General features: G+C 43.9%; 1 protein-coding gene across 2 annotated transcripts in view; it reads right to left on the bottom strand.

The window, feature by feature from the left end:
- The window catches only part of gria4a (glutamate receptor, ionotropic, AMPA 4a), a 298,568-nt gene that overhangs the window by 146,565 nt on the left and 128,337 nt on the right, over nucleotides 1-23,666 (bottom strand). For both annotated transcript variants that reach the window (XM_056283881.1, XM_056283882.1), the window contains exons 6-7: nucleotides 19,142-19,195; nucleotides 15,664-15,822 (exon numbers count right to left, since the gene is read on the bottom strand). In XM_056283881.1, coding sequence (XP_056139856.1) covers nucleotides 15,664-15,822; nucleotides 19,142-19,195 — 213 coding nt within the window. The remainder of the gene's footprint in view (nucleotides 1-15,663; nucleotides 15,823-19,141; nucleotides 19,196-23,666) is intronic.

Below are 23,666 nucleotides of genomic sequence, written 5' to 3'. Positions count from 1 at the left end.
TCCTCCCACAGTCCAAAGACATGTAGGTCAAGTGAATTGGCCGTACTAAATTGTCCCTATGAATGGGTGTGTGTGTGTGTGGGCCCTGTGATGGCCTGGCGGTCTGTCCAGGGTGTCTCCCTGCCTGCCGCCCAATGACTGCTGGAATAGGCTCCAGCATCCCCGCGACGCTGAGAGCAGAATAAGCGGTTAAGATAACGGATGGATGGAGGCTTTGATAACCCTGTTGCACCTACATCTGGCTGTGGGATATTGCGTTGCTTGCACAGGTTGTGCAGAAAGGCACAGACAGTGAGGATCCTGCTTGCATTCTCTGGAGTTAGCTGGATTTCCCCATGTAGCGCATGAAAATGATATTTCATCTGCCCAATGCCCGTTTCCACACCACTGTGAGCTTTCTTGTCCCGGTTTTGGATGAATGTAAGGCGTGAGGAGCCACTTCCTGCAGGGATAGCCACTGTCGCCCACCAAGTGACATCCAGCCGGGACAGGAAGCCTCTCAAACAGCAGCCTAAGGCCACTCTCCTGTAGGATCCTGGAGTCATGTGTTGCACCTGTGCTGCGTTCGTCTTGTGATGGTGCAATAATTCGGACATGTGTCCCATCTATAGCACCGACTACACCGGGTAGTCCAGCTTTGGCCATGAAGTCAGCTTTGTTTCTTTGTAGTTGGCGAACATCAAGGGGAAAGCGTGTGAATGGTCTGGTTTACCGTTTGCTGTAATATTCTACTGACGGATGACTGAGGTATACCTCGTTCGTCTGCGCTGCGTAGCTGCGTAGCTCCTTGAGGCCAAGTAAGGCAGACTTGTCACAACTTTGGTGTTATTGGGCTGTTTCTATTTGTTGGTGAAGTGACTTTATCCCTGACTAGCTCCGTTATGATCATAATACCCTCGTTGTTAAGGCGACACCTTTTTAAAGCTCTGTATCACACTAGAACGATCAAGGCCGTCATTTTTTTTTCTATAAATTTATTTCCGATTTTTCTCCCAATTTAGTGGCCAATCGATCCCCATTTTAGTTCAAACACCCACCCTCGTATTGCATGCGTTCGCCAGCTGCATGTCTCCGGCCGGCAGTCTCGAAGGAGACGAATCCGGGCCGAACCACTGCTTATTCCGGCACACCCAGAGACGCATTCATGTGACGAACACAAGCCGACTCCGCCCCCCTCCCGAAGACAGCGTTGCCAATGATTGCTGCTTCATCGAGTCCGGCCATAGTCGGATCTGACGAGACCGGGGCGCGAACCCCGCTCCCAATGGGCAACTGCATCGACACAAAGCCGACGCTTAGACCGCTACACCACCGTGGACCCAAGGCCAACATTTTGACCTGCCGCTCACTGAATGCTCCTAAAATTGCATATATTTGCATTAAAATTAGTTTTAGATCAATTGCACAAAAAAAGTTATGATAAGATCTACCTAAAACAACCATGAGCGGTCAGAAAGACGGCTCGTAATGTGGGCGGTCATCGTGTGCGTGACGTCAGTATTGAGGACGTGTGTTGGTCGCGTCATTTCCTTCGTGAAGTTCATCGCTCTGTCCTAGAAACACACCAGCGTCCTCCAGTGCAGAGTAATAGTCTAAACTTGATTTGTGATTATGTCCAACATGTCTGGTTACAGACGCCGTTACAGACGCACCATGACAGCCACCGAGGCGTTGCAGTATTTACAGGCGTTGGACAGCGGCCATTTTAAATTGTTTGAAAAACAGTATTAAAGTTGTTAAAATGTTAATTTTGGTGACAGTTTCTTAACAGACATACTAACATATGTAATGCATTAATATCTCAACTGGGTATTTATCTTGACAGAATATAGAGATTAAAAACCGTGGCGGTCATTTTGACGGCCCATGGTCGTGCTAGTATTTTTTAAGTTCCGGTCGTTGTTTGGGACTGTTTCAATATTTATTTTCAGTTCTTTTTTTTTACATTTCACGTTTCATAGGCCTTGTTATGTTTCTTAGATTAGCAATATGTGTTTTCCGTTTTGTTTTTCAGGTAACATTTTCACTTTTTCAATTTTGCTATTCAAGTTCGACCATGTCTCTCTGAAGTTTGAATCATTTAAAATAGTATTATAGTTGTTAAAATGTTAATTTTGGTGTCAGGCGTTTGCTAACAGACATACTAACACATGCAATGCATTCATATATGTATCAACTGGGTATTTATCTTGACAGAATATACAGCGCATGGTTGTTTTAGGTAGGAGTGAAATCCCGGTCGTTCTAGTGTTAATCCATCCATCCATCCATTATATCCAAAACGCTTATCCTGCTCTCAGGGTCGCGGGGATTCTGGAGCCTATCCCAGCAGCCATTGGGTGGCAGGCGGGGAGACACCCTGGACAGGCCGCCAGGCCAACACATCTAGTGTTAAATGTTTCAAAAATGTTGAACAGCTGATGCCGGCAGCAGCCATTTTAAGATTGTTTGTGATTTGGACTTAATGTCTTAGGAGTCCTCTTGATGACCCTTAACTTTTCACAGATTTAGGAGCTGGTTTTAGCTCTAAAACACTTTGTGACATACTCTCAGACCAAACATTTAGGAGTCCTAAAATTAGGGCCGACAAGCCCGTTATTTTCCACCAGTTTCTCCTTAATTAGCAAGTTGGGAATTACTTTTAGCCTTAAGGTGTTTTGTGAATATGGCCCCAGGTATCAGTCAAATTGGGACACTTGAGAAAATGTGGAGAGTGAGGTTCTGCAAGGGCCGGGTGTAGCTTTAGCAGCCGTGAAATAACGAGCAACCCAAATGCTAACTAGTTTGATCAGAGCATGTTTTATTCGGCATAATTACGAATGTTTCATCTGAAAATAGCAGTACACTTTTCTTTGAAATCATTTTTTGTTATGCATGTGAAATTTATCTGGCGAGCTCGCTCTCAGTAAATAAGTTTTAAAGACGCAACTCATGGACAAATCGCAGTAAAATCAGCCAAACATGGACTAAGAACTGTATGTTACCACAGGCAATTTGAACTTTTTCATACACTACGCATGTAATTGGCAGAAACGTATGCAGCAGGAATAAGATTTTAAAAAGAAAACATAGCACACTATTCTGGAGAAACCATGGGCGATCCTAAGTTGAATTTGTATGAAGGTAATCTATTATTTTGTCAGCTGAGTAATTATTTGGATTACATTTCACCAAAATCTCCAGATACACATGAGCTCCTTCCAAGGCACAGCAGTCGAGAATCACTGGTTAAGGAGACTGTGATTGATGGAAAAAAGGCGGCTTGCATAAATCTTTCCTCCAATGTGAGAAGGGCCAGGTCTCAGCAGTGCTTTGCAGACCACACATTATTAGCCCAGGGTTATTCATTGCCTCGAGCTAGGAACTGGCCCAGAGCTAACTGAGCTCCTTTTTCTGACAAAGCCCCAATTAGCCTAGGGGATTTTACAAGCATACGCTGTCAAAAGTGGTATGCCTGTCATCCTGTTGTTATGCTGAATCTATAAAATTTCACTCTTTTTAATTTCCCTGTTTGTGTAAGACACAGAGGCATAAACAAACAGGGAAAACAACACAATTCTTAGAAAAATTTCAACAATGATGGTCAAGAATAGTTTCCATTTGAGGGTCATGAATGCTCCGTGTTGCGACCACTGTTTTCAAGTTTTCATCCACCTTTCGCAAGAAGACGAGCATCTCCTGTGGCGTCTCTCACAAGCGCAACACAAACAAACTTGCACCGACGCTATCTATGTCCAGGGAGCAGACGCACAAAAGGCTGTGCTAAGTAAATCGTGCAAGACAACTGAGGGAGCTGCCATCCTCTAATGACAACTTACCAGATAAAAATGAGAACAATGACTGAACAACGAAAATGTCACGCCACCCATATGGGACTGTCACAATAACGCTGTGTATATAAGTGTGTAAGAGGGAGCATGAGTGTGTGAGTGAACTTAAAGAGAAAAGAGGAGGCAGACACACCCATGTAAACAAAAACTATTTATAGCTAAGGTGAGAAAAACTCATACATGCTGTATTAGTGATACAGTGAAGAAGAGAGTGCAGGCAGGGTGGAGTGGGTGGAGAAGAGTGTCAGGAGTGATTTGCGACACAAGGGTACCAACAAGAGTTAAAGGGAAGGTGTACAAGATGGTTGTGAGACCAGCTATGTTATATGGTTTGGAGACAGTGGCACTGATGAAAAGACAGGAGGCGGAGCTGGAGGTGGCAGAGTTGAAGATGCTGAGATTTTCACTGGGAGTGACAGAGGAGGACAGGATTAGGGACGAGTACATTAGAGGGACCGCTCAGGTTGGACGGTTTGGAGACAAAGCAAGAGAAGCAAGATTGAGATGGCTTGGACATGTGTGGAGGAGAGATGCTGGGTATATTGGGAGAAGGATGCTGAATATGGAGCTGCCAGGGAAGAGGAGAAGAGGAAGGCCAAAGAGGAGGTTTATGGATGTGCTGAGGGAAGACAAGTAGGTGGCTGGTGTGGCAGAGGAAGATGCAGAGGACAGGAAGAGATGGAAACAGATGATCCGCTGTTGCGACCCCTAACAGGAACAGCCGAAAGTAGTAGTAACTGTATCAGTGATACTGAATATTGAATTTTGATTTATATGGCGCTTTTTCTAGACACCCAAAGCACTTTACAGTGAAGGGGGAAATTCACCTCAACCACCACCAATGTGTAGGACTTACCTGGGTGATGCACGGCAGCCATTTTGCACTAGAATGCCCACACCACATCAGTTTGAGGTGGAGAGGGAGGAATCATTGAGCCAATTACACGGGGGATGATTAGGTGGCCAGATGGAAAGAGCCAGGTTGGGAATTTTGCCAGCACACCGGGGGACCCTGGACTCGTTTCGATAAGTGCAATGGGATCTTTAATGACCACAGTGAGTCAAGACCTCAGTTTAACGTCTCATCCGAAGGACGGCATCTCCTACAGCAGTGTCCCCATCACTGCATCGGGATTTTTTTTTTAACTATGTGCTTTGAGTGGCAGTTGCAGCTAGAAAAGCGATATATAACGTGCAACTTGATTGACTGATTGATTGACCAGAGAGAAAACTGCCCCCTACTGGCCCACCAACACCAACTAAGGTTTCCCAGGAGTTCTCCCATCCTAGTACTAGCCAAGCCATGGCTGTATTATAGTAGAACTGGATACGGCGCCGCCGCTCAGCCTTGCAGCCATTTTCCAGTGGTCACTCGCGGTATTGCAGCGAAAAATCCCCTGCCGCCCACAAAGCATTTTCCCACGATTGTAAAAGAGACGCCTGTAAAACTGTTGACAGGACACCTGCAGCTATAATCATGGCCAATTATTACTCTTTGTATTGTATATTTTTAAGCCCTGGGGTTTTAATCTTTTTAACAATTTCCAAAGCCATGAAAATCTTTTTTTTTGTTTCCTTTCTGCATGGCGGCACGGCTGTGTATGAGCCGTTCTCATAGCCTAGAGTAACGCTACTGCGCATATTCAGCGGGCCCCATGTACCCGGAAGTAACCCGGAAGCCATACAATTCTCATAGGAATGAACTGGCGCCATTTTTAGATCCGGTATCCAGTTCTACTGTAATGGGCCAAGCCCACACCTGCTTAGCTTGTCATCCGGCAGAGCCAGGGTACATGTTGGTATGGCTGCTGTCAAGGAGAGAAAAGTCATACTTACACTTGAACTCATACATACTGTATTAGTGATACACAATATTGTTTGCCAATAACCAATTATTATTAATAATTTTGGCCCATACAAATACTGATATATATTTGTTTCATAGTAATATCACCCTGTTTCCACCATTGGAGTTTGCTTATTATCATACTGTAACTGCAAGGCTTGGTGCAGATGCATATGCCTTAAAAACATAGCTCGATTAGTACCTGTTTGATTTACCACTAAACACTACACTGTTTCCAAGTGTCTGCATTCACTGAGGGAGATGAGCACAAATCATTTCAACTTGGAAAGATTGGTGAAAACGTAACATTTATGTTGGCATAACAGTTTAAAACCTCTTTGCTCTTGCGTTCGTTCTATAAGAAGTCGATCCTGGACAGCCTCCTTGCAAATTACTATCACACAGTTGCTTCGAGTGAAAACACTTTTTGTAAAGATGAGTGGGGAAACCTGCTCATTTCAATCATCACACAAAGTTTTGAGAAATGCAAATATTACCTTTACTCATTCAGAATATATTAGTCATGTTGAAATGGAAATAGCCCACAGAGCAGACATTAGCTTATATGCTGCAATGTCTGATGTCGCCATTGGCATATAATAGATACCTCATCATATCAGTCTGACATATCAGGCATAACTTTGATATGTGTGTTGATATATATGCCACATTTTCAAGGAATTATTGGCTGAAACCAATAAGCTGACAGATGTATCGTGCAGTCCTATCCTGTACCGTATCCTTGTACAGGTGCTGTACATGTAGATCATGATGTACTACCTACCACCTGCTACATCTCGCTTCACATTATAAATGTTCATCTGCCTGCATGTGTGTAATTATGAGAGCAATGGCATGTGTGCCTGTATGCACTGTAAGTGAGAGAGCGATGTGTAGGAAACCAAGGTGCATGAAGGATTTCACTGTAAACTGATGTTTTTTTAATGAGTTGGTGAATAAATTTCCACTTAGTATGCATATTACAGGCATCTGGGTAGCATGGCGGTCTATTCCGCTGCCTACCAACATGGGGATCACCGGTTCGAATCCCCGTGTTACCTCCGGCTTGGTCGGGCGTCCCTACAGACACAATTGGCCGTGTCTGCGGGTGGGAAGCCGGATGTGGGTATGTGTCCTGGTCGCTGCACTAGCGCCTCCTCTGGTCGGTCGGAACGCCTGCTCAGGAGGCAGGGGGAACTGGGGGGAATAGCGTGATCCTCCCACGCGCTACGTCCCCCAGGCGAAACTCTTCACTGTCAGGTGAAAAGAAGCGGCTGGTGACTCCACATGTATCGGAGGAGGCACGTGGTAGTCTGCAGCCCTCCCCGGATCAGCAGAGGGGATGGAGCAGCAACCGGGACGTCTCGGAAGAGTGGGGTAATTGGCCAGATACAAGGGGGGGAACCCCCCCCCCCAAAAAAAAATGCATATTGCAACCACAACGGACAGTAGGTCAATACCCAGCTAATAGGAATCAAAATAGAGCACCCAGAGAGGAGAGAGGGAGGAATGGAGAGAGACAGTGAGAGAACACAGGACAGGGAAAATAGATAAACTAACAGAAAGGAATAGAAGAGGATGTGAAGCGACAAAGTGAGAAATGAAATTGAGAAAGAAGGGTAGGGCGAGAGAGACACAGACATGGGACTGGCGAAGATGAAGAGGCAGACAATTAAATAAGAGGAAGTTAAGTTACGGATACAAGAGAGGAATGAGAGCAGTAGTGAGTGGACAGAGAGAGAGAGAGAGAGAGATGAAGAGGAGAAGGATGTTGGGGAATTGTTAGGCAGCATAAAAGAGAACGGAGAGAGGTGTTTTGTTATCACTTACAGAGGTTTTTAGCCCTGAGACTTGCTCTGACATGCAAAAATGACACATCTTAAAACCATATCCAGTGCGACTACTGTCTGTTTTGCAAGTGATTTTACTATCAGCTGACATTTAATTACACTTCATCCCAATTGTACTGCAATTAGTCAATCAGAATACCAAGAAAAATGACATCACCAGTGAGAAAGAGAAAACAGAATCTCCTCAGCATCGTTGGAAATTCTGGTTGAGGAGTCAAAGAAAAGTTGAAAAAAATGCTGCAAGCGAAAAGCGCCTCAAAGAGAGATACCGACATGTACCCTGGTTCTGCTGAATGACAGAAGCTAAGCAGGTGTGGGCTTGTCTGGCACTTGGATGGGAGGCCTCCCGGAAAACCTTGCTGGACGTGGTGTTGGTGGGCCAACAGCGGGCAGTCTTCTCTCTGGTCCTAATAAACAACAAAAACCCCAGTGCACAGACGGGGACACTGTGCTGTAGGAAATGCCGTCTTTTGGATGAGACGTTAAAACTGAGGTCCTGACTCACTGCGGTCATTAAAGATCCCATGGCACTTATCACAAAGAGTAGGGGGTCCCCCGGTGTCCTGGCAAAATTCCCGACCTGGCTCTCTCCATCTGGCCACCTAACCCCCCCCCCCCGCCCCATGTAATTCACTCAATGATTCCTCCCTCTCCACCTCAAGCCGATGTGTGGTGAGCATTCCGGCACAAAATGGCTGTCGTGCATCACCCAGGCGAGTGCTATACGTTGGTGGTGGTTGAGCCAAGTTTCCCCTCTTCACTGTGAAGCCCTTTTGGCGTCAAGATAAAGCACTACGTAATCCATTATTATTATATAATTTGGCAAAAATATCAGTGAATGTAAATGCCATAGGAGCTCATACTACAGGGACTGTGGATGAATTAAAAGAAAAATTGGTGAGATCTACAGTGCCTCATCAAAGCGCCTTTCAAGAACAAGACCCCCAGAGAGTCGAGGAGAAAGCGGTCATGTATTTTACCCAGAAACGGATTTCAGGTAAAAATGGAGCTGACACTTTTGGAAAATCATCTAAAGGTATGAACTGTGTTGGCTTGGCCCTTTTTAGAATAGGCCTCCGACTTATTTTTATCAGGACTGGGAAAGGAGTTACCCGTTACAGGTTTTTAAATCATAGCAACATGTTGAAATTTAAATTCGAAGACACCAGTAGTAGGCTGTGTGTGACTTCAATACAAATATAGCAATTGGCTGTTATGCTGGATGGACAGCCTATCCACGCTGTCTGACTTCTACACTTACGCATCAAAACACTCCAGCCACTGATGTCAGTATGATGTCACTTCAAAGAGTAGGCTGTTTCTAAGTACGAGTGAATCATGGTTTTCTGGGGACGACATTAGTAATGACACACTGGGCATTGCACACAACCAGAACGCTCATTAATTGGATGTGTTTTCTATTCTGGTAGATATGTTGATCTTCCGATGGTGATTCTATGGGCACATTTGTCCCATCTATTGCAGTGATGATATTTTTGAACACTCCTATTAAAAGAGGCCACTTTGCTGGTCCTGATTTTGTCTGCTGTCCATGGGAAGCAGCTCTTTTGTCTATGTCACCCTAACATCGCTTTTAATTCTGTAGAAAGCATAAGAGCAACAGATGACTGTGATATCCTTGCCAGGGGCGCAGCTAAAGGGGGGACAGAGGGAATAATTTCATAGAGCTTCAATCAATCAAGAGCCTTTTAGAAAGGCATAATGATGGTGCACTAAATTAGATGCATCATGGTTTGGCCCCCAGAACTCTTGGCAGCACCCTTGATCTCTGTTGGATTTGCCACTATGAGCTGAAAAAACCCTGAGGCTAATAGATGAAGGATTGCCAAAAGTTTCGGTAGTGCAGTTTTCCCATGGCACTTTCTGGTCCGTGGTTCCAATCCAATTCTTTCTTTCATAAAACAAAGACTTGCATGGCTTGGCAACTTTTACCTATTCCACACCAGAAATCCCAAACTCTCTCTCATCTTGTTCATTCTCTTTGCCCAAAATAAATGCAGTAGCCAGGTTTGTGTTTAAAATGAAAGTCTTTCACGAGGCATCAAATCCTATTGGGAGTGTCACAGAATTGCTGACTTGTCGACTATCAAAACCACTAGTCGATACTGTGTATAGTTTAAGGCTGGACCCGAATACCCGAGTGTACGGATATTCGTTCGTTGGGTAGGTACTTGGTTTAAATTTTGGGACTCGGCTATTCAGGTTTTTGTTTTTCTTGCTTCACGTAGGCTATCAATAAAGGCAAACTGGAAAATAAATTTGTCTGCCTATTCTGGTACTATATTTATCATTTTTAATTGCGCTGTTAAAATGTGGAGCTATATACTGTCTTAGCTGCGGCGCCTATCATCCCTCTCATTCACAGCAGTGATGCCACGCTTCAGTTCACCTTGGCCCTCAAAGGGAAGACAAAATGCGGAAGACCTCAGCTGTGCGGCGACACTTTAAAGGCAATGTGAAACGGGCCTACCACGGTGGCACAACGAGCATGATAAATCACACGAATGCCGTAAGTAGTAGGCTATTCTTATAGACGAGTTTTCCCGCCCTTACCTAGAGTGCCGGGGCGGGTGCATTGTTCTTCCGGTCTAAACATCCGTAGCCGGATGTAAACATGCAAGCCTAGATCTGCGATATCTTCAACAACATTAAACGTTAAAAATGGACATTAGTAAATCAAATAATGGTTCAGGGACACATTGTGCAGTGCGTGGCTGTACTAATACACGGAAACGCCTGAATGAGTGGTTGGATAGAGAGCGTGTTGCCCATCAACCTGCCGTGCTTTGAATTTTAAGAAACCACCGAAAAACTTCTTTGTTTGTTCCCATCACTTCATTGTCAAAAAGCCAACCAAAGAAAACCCTGTCCCTGAACTGGGGCAACTAGGTAGCTACTCGTTACGCCGGAAAAGAAAAGCATAGGGTGGCCCGAATGCGGAAATGGACCGGAAGTGCCGCGTAAACTTGTCTATATGGTGTAAAAAACCGAGACTATACTAGCTAGCAAACTTAGCTTAGCTCATGTCTGTCTTCCAGTCGCCATCGTCAAGCTGCTTTTATCTGCCGTTTAAACAGTAACATAAAAAGGCGCACTTACTTTGCTTGGAAAATAGTTGCAACTGATCCGAATAGTTAAAATAAAACATAAGGAGTAATGTGCGAACATCTGGGGCTAAGACAATTATTGGCCTACAACAGCCTAATAATAATTTGTTACGGCTATCTCATTAAAATTATTGCTGTTATAACAGAAATAAGCGTGTTTTGTGTCTGTTTGACTCTTATTGAGCTCAGCTTGTAAACCGTCATAGACTTCGGCTAATAGCTTGTAGCGAATTCAGGGGGCAGCCAAAAACCGCCGCAGCCGGGACACGAACCTGCACCGCGGGCGACTACGTTAACCAGTTGACTAAAAAGTTCGACCTGTTAGCCAAGGGCTAGCGAGTCTATTAATCTGTGATCATTACATTACCCCCCCAGCTGGTTGAAGTGAGTTTGCCCCCTTCAATGTGAAGTGCTTTGGGTGCCTAGATAAAGCGCTATATAAATGTAATCCATTATTATTAATCGACTTCTCGACTACTTTTTGGGAATTGCTGACGATGACTAAAATGCAGCAGTCGTGAACGCCCTAAATGCCACGTGCAATTTAGGGGGAAGTGACTCTTTTCCTTCAGTAAATCATTTGGAGGGTGCAAATATTTACATAATACCATCCCTCAGTTTTGCTCCTTTTAGCTGGCACACATAACATAATAATTGGGTCAAAAGCTTGAAATGTTTGCAACAGTGTGTCCACCATTGTTTGCACACGCAAAACCATAATGCATCATGTTCGCAAACCAGATTTGCCTTTGTTTACACATGCAATAGCCTTGTCTACCATAAACCCTTGGTATCGCTGTATGTTTAGCTGTCCTCCCATGTTTTGCCTGATTTTTTTTGTGTGTGTTTTTTTTTCTTCGAACCGAGGGTCTAAGGATAGAGGGTATCATCCATTATTGTTTACTGTATCTTCCTGTTTCTCATTGTGTGAAAGTAAAGCCTGCTGAAAACTTTAACTGTCTTTTAGGGCTACACGTACAAATAAACTTGAATTGTTTTGATGGAGACAGTATGCCATGAGGAGATATATAAGGAATCAGGCGAGAGAGAATGTGTAGGAGGGAGCAAATGAAATACTTACATTTCATATCTGCAGCCAGTCATAACCAATAACAATCTGCAAAGATTTAGTGGGCTGAAAAACTGTTGCCTCTTCCCGTTTTTTTAAACTCTGGCCGAGTGACGAAAATATAACTAATGCTCATCAACATTACCTGAGAAGCTGATCACAAACAGAATATCTAACAACTACAATTTAACTGGAAACATTAAACTGAGTTCTTTTGTTTATAACAAATATTCAAGTTTCGAGTGACTGGTTGTTTCATTTTGCAAATTAAAGCATATTTTACATATCTGCTGTAATTGGTATTGCCAAGTGATCAAAGCCAAACTTTACATTGCTGTTGCTGCATTGGTGACCTGGCAAAGTCAACTCGTCAAACCTTCAGCCTGCACCTTTTGGAAACCACTGAAATTATATCACTGACACAACTCCTCCTTTCGACAGAAGCCTCTGGCTTGTAGGTTATAATAATAATCATCATCATCATTACATTTATATAACGCTTTTTCTAGACACCCAAAGTGCTTCACACTGAAGGGGGTAACTCACTTCAACCACCACCAATGTGTAGCACCCACCTGGGTGATGCACGGCAGCAATTTTGCGCCAGAACACTCAGCACACATCAGCTTGAGGTGAACAGGGAGGAATCATTGAGCCAGTTACAAGGGGGGATGAGTGGGGGATGAGGGGGGACAAGTGCCATGGGCTCTTTAATGACCAGAGTGAGCCAGGACCTCGGTTTAACGTCTCATCCGAAGGACGGCATCTCCTACTGCACAGTGTCCCCGTCACCGCACTGGGGCATTGGATTTTGGTATTTGTTGTTTTTTTATTAGGACCAGAGGGAAGACTGCCCCCTGTTGGCCCACCAACACCACTTCCAGCAGCAACTCAGTTTTCCCACATCTCCCATCCAAGTACTAAGCCAAGCCCATACCTGCTTAGCTTCCGTCATTTGGCAGAGCCAGGGTATATGTTGGTATGGCTGCTGGCAAATGTTGTTTATCACGGTCTGTCATTGTCATTGCCAGTCAATCAATTCACCTGTTTCCCACTACCGTCCCTTCTGAGTAAAGCTGTGTCAAGTGCAGTCAATAATGCTTGGATCGGCTGAAATGCCCTATCCTGAGAGCCCCGTCACACTCTGGTTACAAAAAGGCTATGCCTGGTGCACTCTGTCACACCTTAGTGGGATTAAAGGTTGCGCCTGATGCAACAAACAACACATCACATCACGCTGTGACTAGTTAGCCATCTGTGGGAAACTGAAGAGGCCGTTTCCCGATTCCTTCAAAAGTGAAACCTAGATACACCTCAGCATAAAGAGCATTTTCAAACACCCGTCTCCTGATGTCCCCCTATCCGTATCTATGTGGTGTGTGTGCATGTGTGTGTGTATTTTTTGATTTATCTACTCTGTACGTGCATTGCATGGAATATCTATGCGCAATCCTGCATGTGATGAGACACCCTCTGTGTTATTTATGTGTAAATATGTTTCCTGTTCTTATCTTTGCATCTTTGCATGTGTTACACTTGCACATTACTGTTAGTAAACAGCCCCACCAAGATGACTCAAAGAAAATATCATTAAATATGGTTTAATGTATGCGTGACTGTGTGTGTTTGTGTGTCTAGCATTGTTTACCATAAAATATCACCAGCCAAGACAAGCAAACAAGTTCTCTCCAAGCAAAAACAACCTTTAGACAGTGTGACTCATCATTCCCAGTGGGAAGTAACACCAGGTGACATGCTTTTCGGAGAGAAGGTAGTTCCTGTCGACACCTTGGTCCAATTTATCATGTTACAATGTTACAATGTCATTTAGCAGACGCTTTTATCCAGAGTGACGTACATCTGAGAGTTAATACAACACAGTCAAGGATGTAGCCAGGAGACAACAACGCAAGAAAGTGCCAAAAAACTAGGTTCAAGTCCGATGGGACATGGTGTCAACAGGCAGTGCACGAAGGCAATGCATAGGGTGCAGAGAAGCGGGGTTTTTATTAATACCATCAGATGTGGAGGTGTTCGTCAACCTGGGCTGGGTTAAGTGTAGGTTTTCTGAGCAGCGGGGTGACCCGAGCTCCAGTGGTCAGGTAGTGGGACAAGAGTCCACCAGAAGCTTGGAGACTTCCTCCTCAGTCAGGGGGGAGAATGAGGTGAGTGAGGCACTGTTAGCTGTTAGCTAGTTGGTAAGGCTCAGAGATCTGGTTACTGATGGCAGAAACCTTAACAGTAAAGTATGGGGGGGGGACATGTCTGGCGGGAGCAGAGTGGAGGTTGCAGGAGGCCGATTGAGGAGTGAGTTAAAAGCAAAAAAAACATTTTTCGAGCATCAGTGGTGCCATAGATGTTGTTCTGATAGTACGTGGTCTTAGTTGTTTTTATGCTGGAGGAGAATGATGCCAGCACGTCGGCGCAGTGGTTAGTTAGCACGGTCGCCTCACAGCAAGAAAGTCCTGCGTTCGAGCCCCGGGGTAGTCCAACCTTGGTGGGTCATCCCGGGTCGTCCTCTGTGTGGAGTTTGCATGTTCTCCCCGTGTCTGAGTGGGTTTCCTCTGGGGGCTCCGGTTTCCTCCCACAGTCCAAAGACATGTAAGTCAGGTGAATACTAAATTGTCCCTAGGTATGAATGTGTGTGTGTGTGTGTCTGTGTGTGTGTGTGTGTGTGTGTTGGCCTGGTGGCCTGTCCAGGGTGTCGATTGGCTGCAATAACCTCCAGCATCCCCGTGACCCTTAGAGCAGGATAAGCGGTTAAGATAATGGATGGATGGATGGATGGATGGATGGATGGATGGATGGAGAATGGTGCTAGGAGACACTGATAGTCAATGAAGTCAGTGGACTCTGGATTTACGCCATTTTCTCTCTGCCGCTCGGAGCCCCGTCCTTTGTTCTCTGATGACCTAAGTGAGCCATGGACTGGGGGCGGGGGGCATTACGAGCAGGTTTGGATGCTAGAGGACAGAGATTATTGAGAGAGGAGGCCAGTGAGGAAAAGAGTGTGTCTGTAGCCTCGTTGACAGGGAGTGAAGAGAATTCATGGAAGACAAGACCTCACTGGAAAGCTGGGTCAGTGTAAGGGACCAGATGTTTTGGCGGAAGGAGGCCATTTGTGGAGGAACGTGAGGATGTTTCAGTAAGGCGGCTGGGAATTGAATAAAGAAGTGGTCTGACAGATGCAGCGGGGCGGCAGTCAGATTTGCTGTGGAGCAGTTCCGAGTCAAAATCAGAGTATCGCCCACTTTTTGTGTGTGGGAGGGGTGAGTACCTTTTTGAGGTCGAAAAAGGACAGAAGGGACAGGAAGTCAGTCGCTTGGGCTTTGTCAGTATGGATATGCATGTCTCCCATGACAATCAGTGGTGTCATCATCAGGAATGGCTAAGAGTAACATGTCTAGTTCGACTGCAAAGCTCCCCAGTTGACAGGGTGTCAACTGGGGAGCTTGGCGGTATATGGGTATATGACAACCACAAATAGCTTAATAGCAGCAGTAACCATGATTGCATGGTATTCAAAGGAGGAGTTGTTGCTGAGCGGAGAAAGCTTGGTGAATTTCCAGTCTTTGGAAATGAGGATACCCTTACCACCTCCACGCCCAACAGAACGGGGTGCGTGTGAGAAAGCAGAGTCAACAGAGAGTGTGGCCGATGTGGCAGTGTTTTCTGGACGTATCCAGGTTTCGGTCAGGGCTAGTACCTGGATGTCTGACAGATTAGCAAGTGCTTGGATAAATTCTGTTTCATTTAAAGCCGACTGGAAATTCCATTAGCCAAAAGTAAAGGAGGAGTGAGAAGACACTTTCCTGTGTGAATAGAGGTTCTCAGGGTTGCACTATCTGCGACAGACGCAATTTTTTTTTGATAACCTTGAATGACAGGCAGGTCTTTGTAGCACATATATTGAAGGATGGGGGAAAAAACCGGTTGTTACCTTAGGAGGGCTTTCAGATCCAGGGTATTCTCTCTGGTCTAGCTTGTTCCAGCGCTGCATTAGTTTAATGACTATAGGCTTGCTGAAGTCCACCAACTGGAAACCAGTCACATTAGCCCCACCATGCATAAACCTCTCCAGCGATATGTCTTTAAAACCCTGATGAGGACAGAGACAGAGAGCTAGATACAAGAAAGATATGTATGTATTATGTGTGTGTGTATGTGTGTGTGTATATATATATATATATATATATATATATATATATATATATATATATATATATATATATATATATACATATAGCATTTTTTTTCAGAAACCGTCAATGGTGTTGATAAAAGTGCTCAACAAATGAGGAGCAGAATATTAAGATAGATGTAGGACAAAAAAATATTTAATACATAGCAGAACAAGCGTGTTTCATGCATCATGCACTCATCAGCTGGCAGCTGTGTGACGCACGAAACAAGCTTGTTCTGCTATGTATTAAAGTTTTTTTCCCCTACATCTATCTTTTTTAATATATATATATATATATATATATATATATATATATACACACACACACACACACACACACACACACACATATATAGATATAGGTATACATAACAGATAGGCATAGATAGATAGATAGATAGATAGATAGATAGATAGATAGATAGATAGATAGATAGATAGATAGATAGATAGATAGATAGATAGATAGATAGATAGATAGATAGATAGACAGACAGACAGACAGACAGACAGACAGACAGACAGACAGATAGACAGACAGATAGATAGATAGATAGATAGATAGATAGATAGATAGATAGATAGATAGATAGATAGATAGATAGATAGATAGATAGATAGATAGATAGATAGATAGATAGATAGATAGATACTAAAAGGAACCAACGAAAGAGAGTTAACATACATAGGAGACAGAAAAGAAAGAAACCAACAGTAAGGGGTTGAAAGAGGAGACACAAACAGAGAAATGCAGGTAAAAGGGCCAGAGAGATTATAGGGTCATCAAGGGTTGATAGTTGTTGAAAGCTTTGAGAGACGATCTAGTTTGACCTGAACACATTGGCCCCTTTTTCACCATCCTGCGGCAATCGCTCTGGGACTGATATTTTAAGGGTTAGAGTAAGGGCAATATTTCATTTAAGTTTTTTTTTCTTTTTCCTGCAGTTTTTTAAGTGCTGATACGTTTAGGAGGTGATTTTTTTTCTGTTTATGTATATATGGCATTGACTCAGAAAAAGTGGGGGGGAAAACAGGTGAAACTGGTCTTGTCTGGTCAGCCACACAAAAATTGGCAAATTTTAGCTATTTTGTATGATAAAATAGTGGGAGTCACAAAGACAACTGTGACATATTTTAAAATATAGGTTAAATCATATTCCACTTGATGGAGTGTGACAGCTGGCCCTGTCTCGCTGTATTTACTGATGCTGCATTTTGTAGATGTTTGCGTGTCTCTTTATCACAACACTTGGTTTTCCTCCCCAAGGTCTTAGAATACTCCCAAGTCTATAATGCCATGTCCCCATTACAAGTCTCAGTGCTCAACTCCGATTCTTTTTGCTCAGATCCAACCTTTTTGTCCTGCCTGTTCATATTTATGTGTGAAAGGCTATGTGGTACAAGTGACCCAATTCCAATTTTTTTGCTCTCATGTGGCACAGATTGGATATGTATTGTGGCAGTGTAACTAGGAGAAAAAGAGAAAAAAAACGCACATGGAATCTGATATTTTCAGATCTAATTTTGACCACATTCATAAATGGAAATACATCTGATAGGAAATTATATCTGCTAATGTGACTCTCATGTAACCACACAGATCGGGTTTTTCAGGTCACTGCGAATAGCATATCGTTCAAAATTTGACACATTCTTGCGGCATTTTGAATGACATGGTGTACGTGTGCGGTTGTTTTCCTCTGGTGTAGGCCTAACCACGCGGGTTGTTTCAAGTGCCGCAAACCAAAGAGTTGTAGTGTACTAGCAGAGGTACCCGGCGTTGCCTGGGGAAAATGTTCTTACCAAAACAACCAACTCGAGCTGACCTTTATGATATAATCAATGAGGAAATATAGGATAATTTATGATATGACACATGTGATAAATGACTGTCGAATAAACAAATGTTATTAACAAAAATTATCAAATGTCATAATTCTCAATCCATTCATCAAGCTTCTTTGCCAACGTGTGTATTAATCGCTCAGTGCTCAAGCGCTTCAGGATAAACCACATTGCGTGACTTCAGGCTAGCATTTACAATGTTAGGTGTAGTGCCTCCCTTGACCACTAGAAGGATTTGCCAGAAGTCTCCACAAAGCATCGTTGGAATGGCTCTTTCGCAAATAAATAAATGTTTTTACTTGGTTTTAGAGATATTTTTCGAACTGTGCAATCCTTGGAAAGAGCAGATTCTAAAGATACCTTTCTTTTTGTTCTACAGTGAGTATTAATCGCCACAAATCCACCGCTGCCACCACAAATTGCCACAAAATAAAGTAAATTTTGCAAATAAATCAACATTTTTACCTGGTTTTTGAAATATTTTTTCGAACTGTGCAATCCTTGGAATGTGCTGATTCTAAAGATACCTTTCTTTTTCTTCTACAATGAGTATTTCTGGAGTTTTAAGCAAACATACACTCTTGCTTTAAACATAGAAACACAGGAATCGGATATGGGTCACTTTCAATGGCATATGTTAACAGTTAAAAATAATGGATATAGGCAAAAAGTCAGAACTGGACATGAAGACCTGCTGTGTATGTGTGGCTTTATAGTTGGTTTATAGTTTATATTAAGTTTACAGTATAGCTTCTAACCTTTAAGCTGGACACACACTGTAGAACTTTTTAAATCATAACCTTAAATTATGGGGGACTGCACAAATAAGGACAGATTTTCTTTGTCTTTCAGTCATCAGAATGCACACACTAGACAATTTAGGCCAAGATGGCACGTTATACATTTGTATGCATGATTATAGCAGTGATCAATCATTCTCAGATCTGTTGTATTTTAAACCAGCAGATGACAGTAATACAACATTTTGGATGCCAACCACCATTTAAAAACAAAAGAAGAAGAAGAAGAAAAAGCCTCACAAAAACTCTTGTGATCCATCGTGACATCAGAGCGAAACAAAGACTGAGGTTGACAGAAAGTTTACAGTTTTTTGTGTGAATTGTTTTGCAAAAAAAATAATAGTAATAATAATAATTAAATATTTTTAAAAATCTTATCATTTTATTGTTTTGAATTTCAGAATTTCCACTTCCTAGTCAGCTTCGCTCTCATTGGCTGTTGTGGGTTTCTACTCTAGACTTCTACACCCTGCTCTAGACTTCCAACCTCCCCCCAATTTCTCAAGAGGGTCAAATTTGCCCCAGGGTTTAGGTGCTCCTTATGGCGCTCTGAATTCATTAACAACGACAAGATCATAAAGAGGTCTTACCAGGTTAGCTATGATGTAATGGTAACCCTTCACATGTTTTCCCACACTGACCGCCTGGAGAAAAAGAGTGAAAAAAAGAGAGAATATGAGAGTGAGTGACTGAGCGAGAGAGAGAGCGCGAGCTAGCTAGCTAGCTTGCAGAGTAAAATTGGTATGCTACAAAACAGTATGTCTCAAGTTTGGCTATCATTATAATCACAAATAAATATTTTTTTTCAAGAATCTTTCACACATCAAGTACTGTTTATGTTGTTTCAACAAATCTTACTGCCAGATTATTTTGCTTGCTGTAGGGATTTTCTTACTCAAATAAGATACATTTTGTTTCAGTTTTGACATGGAATTTTTGCAGTGTAGTTTCATGCCCTACTCCAATAAGTGAGCTCAGGGGTGAAATTCTGCTAAACTTTAAACTGTCTGCCAAAGAAAAGAAACTATGATTCACTGAAAAGCCAAATCCAAGATGAAATCCAGAAATGAAAGAAAATTAAATCTCTGCATTTTTGTATATAATAATACTAGCACATGATTATATTCATGTCTGACATTCTTGTGTAGGAAGTGGGGTTGTTGTGAAGCGTCTAGTGTGTTGGTGTAGTGTTCTGTGCCTGTCACGTCTCACTCTCAACCTTCACCACTGGCTAGCAGAAATGCGAACAGGAGAGCCAAGCACTTAAGTCTCTCCCTGCCAGTACACAGCTTCTCCAACAGCAAGCCCTATGTAGTGCCTCCTCGTGGCGACACACGGTAACTGGGTACACCTTGGACCCTGCCTGAACTACAAGGGACTTGGAGGAGGTTTGGCCCCTAGACATGCGGTACGCAGGCCCACTGGTGTGTGGATATTCCCTGATGCCCACGAACCAGCCCCCCAGCTATGGGTTAAATAGTGCCACTGCCTAGTGGCTACCTCGGGAGAGGACTAGGCTCTGGGAGTAAACCCCTAGACAAAATCAACATCCACAGTACTATTGTTTTTTGTTTTTCTTGCCCTTTTGTATGTGTTTAAGTTGGAGAGTACTGCTGGCGTCGTGTGTGGCTGCCGCTTCTCCCTCTCGTAGCCCCCCCATCCACCCCTGTATGTTTGCGCTATGTTTATCTGTTGTCTTGTTTCACCCTGTTTATTGTAAAGCTACTTTGAGTGTTAGAAAAGATTGATTTATTATCATTATCACTACATAAAAATATAGGAGGAGGAGGGGTAGGATTGTGGAGGTGAGTCAGAACTTTGAATGTTGGCACTATTTTTTTCCTAATTTTTTTTATTTTTCCCTTTTCTCCTAATTTGGTGGCCAATTGATCTTCATTCTAGTTCAAACACCCACCGTCGTACTGTGTGCATTCACCAGCTGCATCTCTCGGCTGGCAGTCTCGAAGTAACCGCCTCGCCACTTCCGTGACAAGGGGAACCAAGCCAATCGACTGATGCTCCAGCGTGCAGAGGTACGTTCACGTGGCGAACGCAAGCTGACTCCACCCCTCTCCCAAAGCAGCATTTGCCAATGTTGCTGCTTCATTTGACGATAGCCATAGTCGGATCTTGTGAGACCGGGGCGCGAACCCCAGTCCCCGGTGTGCAACTGCATCGACACAAAGCCGATGCTTAGGCGCTTCGCCACCATAGCACTATAACTGGTAAAGAGAGCTGGCTGATATAATGGAGAGAAGGAAGGTAGATATACTGTGTGTGCAGGAGACCAGGTGGAAGGGAAGTAAGGCCAGGAGCATCGGAGGTGGGTTCAAATTATTCTACTATGGTGTGGATGGGAGGAGAAATGGGGTAGGTGTAATCCTGAAGGAAGAGTATGTCAAGAGTGTGTTGGAGGTGAAGAGTGTGTCAGACAGTGCGATGAGTATGAAGCTGGAAATTGAAGGTGTGATAATGAATGTTGTCACTGCATATGCTCCGCAAGTTGGGTGTAAGATGGAAGCGAAAGAAGAATTCTGGTGTGAGTTGGATGAAGTGCTGAGGAGTGTACCCAAAGAGGAGAGAGTGGTGATTGGAGCAGACTTCAATGAGCATATTGACGAAGGGAATGGAGGTGATGAGGATGGGATAGGTAGGTATGGTGTCAAGGAGAGGAATGTGGAAGGACAGATGGTGGTTGATTTTGTGAAAAGAATGGAAATGGATGTGGTAAATACATATTTCAAGAAGAGGGAGACACATAGGTTGACACATAAGAATGGAGGAATGTGCACACAGGTGGACTATATTTTATGCTAGAGGTGCGATCTGAAAGGAATTGGAGACTGCAAGGTGGTGACAGGGGAGAATGTAGCTAGGCAGCATCAGATGGTGGTCTGTAAGATGACTTTGGTGATCAAGAAGAGGAAGCGAGTGAAGGCAGAGCCGAGGATCCAACGGTGGACGTTGAAGAGGGAAGGCTGTTGTGTGGAGTTCAGGGAGGGGCTAAGACAGGCACTGGGTGGTAGTGAAGAGTTGTCAGATGGCTGGGCAACTATTGCAGAAATGGTGAGGGAGACAGCTAGGAAGGTAATTGGTGTGAAATCCGGACAGAGGAAAGAAGGCAAGGTGACTTGGTGGAGGAATGAGGAAGTACAAGAAAGTATACAGAGGAAAAGGTTGGCAAAAATAAAGTGTGATGGAGATGAAGAAAGAAGCGAGGAGTACAAAGAGATCCAGCTTAAGGCAAAGATAGAGGTGGCAAAGGTAAAGGCAAAGGTGTATGATGAGTTGTATGAGAGGTTAGACACTAAGGAAGGAGAAAAGGACTTGGATCGATTGGCTAGACAGAGGGACCAGGCAGGGAAGGATGTGCAGCAGGTTAGGCCAATTAAAGATAGAGATAGAAATGTGCTGACAAGCCAGGAGAGTGTGTTGAGAAGGTGGAAGGAGTAGTTTGAGAGGCTGATGAATGAAGAAAATGAGAGAGAAAGAAGGTTGAATGATGCAATAGCGAATCAGGAAGTGCAGTGGATTAGGAAGGAGGAAGTGAGGGCAGCTATGAATGAAGAGGATGAAGCATGCAAAGGTGGTTGATCCAGATGACACGCCTGTGGAGGCATGGAGTTGTTTTCGGAGAGATGGCAGTGGCGTTTTTAACTACATTATTTAACATAACCTGGGAAAGTGAGAGGATGCCTGAGGAGTGGAGAAGAAGCATACTGGTAACGATTTTCAAGAACAAGGGCGATGTGCAGAACTGTATCAACTACAGAGGTATAAAGTTGATCAGCCACAGCGTGAAGATATGGGAAAGAGTAATAGAAGCTAGGTTAAGAGGAGAGGTGATGACTAGCGAGCAGCAGTATGGTTTCATGCCATGAAAGAGCACCACAGATGCGATGTTTGCTTTGAGATTGTTGATGGAGAAGTATAGAGAAGGTCAGAAGGAGTTACACTGTGTAGATTTAGAGAAAGCATATGACAGGGTGCCAAGAGAGGAGGTGTGGTATTGTATGAGGAAGGTTGGGAGTGGCAGAGAAGTATCTAAGAGTGGTGCATGATATGTATGAGGGCAGTGTGACAGTGGTTAGTTGTGTGGTAGGAGTGAGGGATGGGTTCAAGGTGGAGGTGAGATTACATCAAGGATCGGCTCTGAGCATTTTTTTGTTTGCAATGGTGATGGACAGGTTGTCAGACGAGATCAGGGAGGAGTCTCCGTGGACTACGGTGTTCACGGATGACATTGTGATCTGTCGTGGGAGTAGGGAGCAGGTTGAGGAAAACCTGGAGCGGTGGAGGTATGCAATGGAGGGAAAGTCAGTAGGAGCAAGATGGAACACATATGCATGAATGAGAGGGAGGACAGTGGAATGGTGAGGATGCAAGGAGTATAGGTGATGAAGGCGTATGAGTTTAAATACTTGGGGTCACTGTCCAAAGTAACGGGGAGTGCAAAAGAGAGGTGAAGAAGACAGTGCAGGTAGGGTGGAGTGGGTGGAGAAGAGTCTCAGGTGTGATTTGTGACAGAAGGGTACCAGCAAGAGTGAATCAGAAGGTTTACAAGATAGTAGTGACACCACCTATGTTTTATGGTTTGGAGACGGTGGCACTGACCAAAAGATGGAGGAGATGGAGCTGGAGGTGGCAGACTTGAAGATGCTAAGATTTTTGGTGGGAGTGACAAAGATGGACAGGATTAGGAATGAGTATATTAGAGGGACAGCTCAGGTTGGATGGTTTGGAGACAAAGCAAGAGAGGCAAGATTGAGATGTTTCAGACATGTGCGGACTAGAGATGCTGGGAATATTGATTTTTTATTTTATTTTCAGATAGTGGGCAGCACGGTGGCGCAGTGGCTAGCACGGTCGCCTCACAGCAAGAAGGTCCTGGGTTCGAGCCCTGGGGTAGTCCAACCTTGGGGTCGTCCCAGGTCATCCTCTGTGTGGAGTTTGCATGTTCTCCCTGTGTCTGCGTGGGTTTCCTCTGGTGCTCCGGTTTCCTCCCACAGTCCAAAGACATGTTGGTCAAGTGAATCGGCTGTACTAAATTGTCCTAATGTGTGTGTGTGTGCATGCGCGTGCGCGCCTGTGTGTGTGTGTGTGTGTGTGTGTGTG

The sequence above is a fragment of the Lampris incognitus genome, chromosome 7 (assembly GCF_029633865.1).
Source record: "Lampris incognitus isolate fLamInc1 chromosome 7, fLamInc1.hap2, whole genome shotgun sequence".
Lineage (NCBI taxonomy): Eukaryota > Metazoa > Chordata > Actinopteri > Lampriformes > Lampridae > Lampris > Lampris incognitus.
Note: the sequence above shows the minus strand (reverse complement) of the source record. Positions and strands in the feature narration are given on the sequence as shown.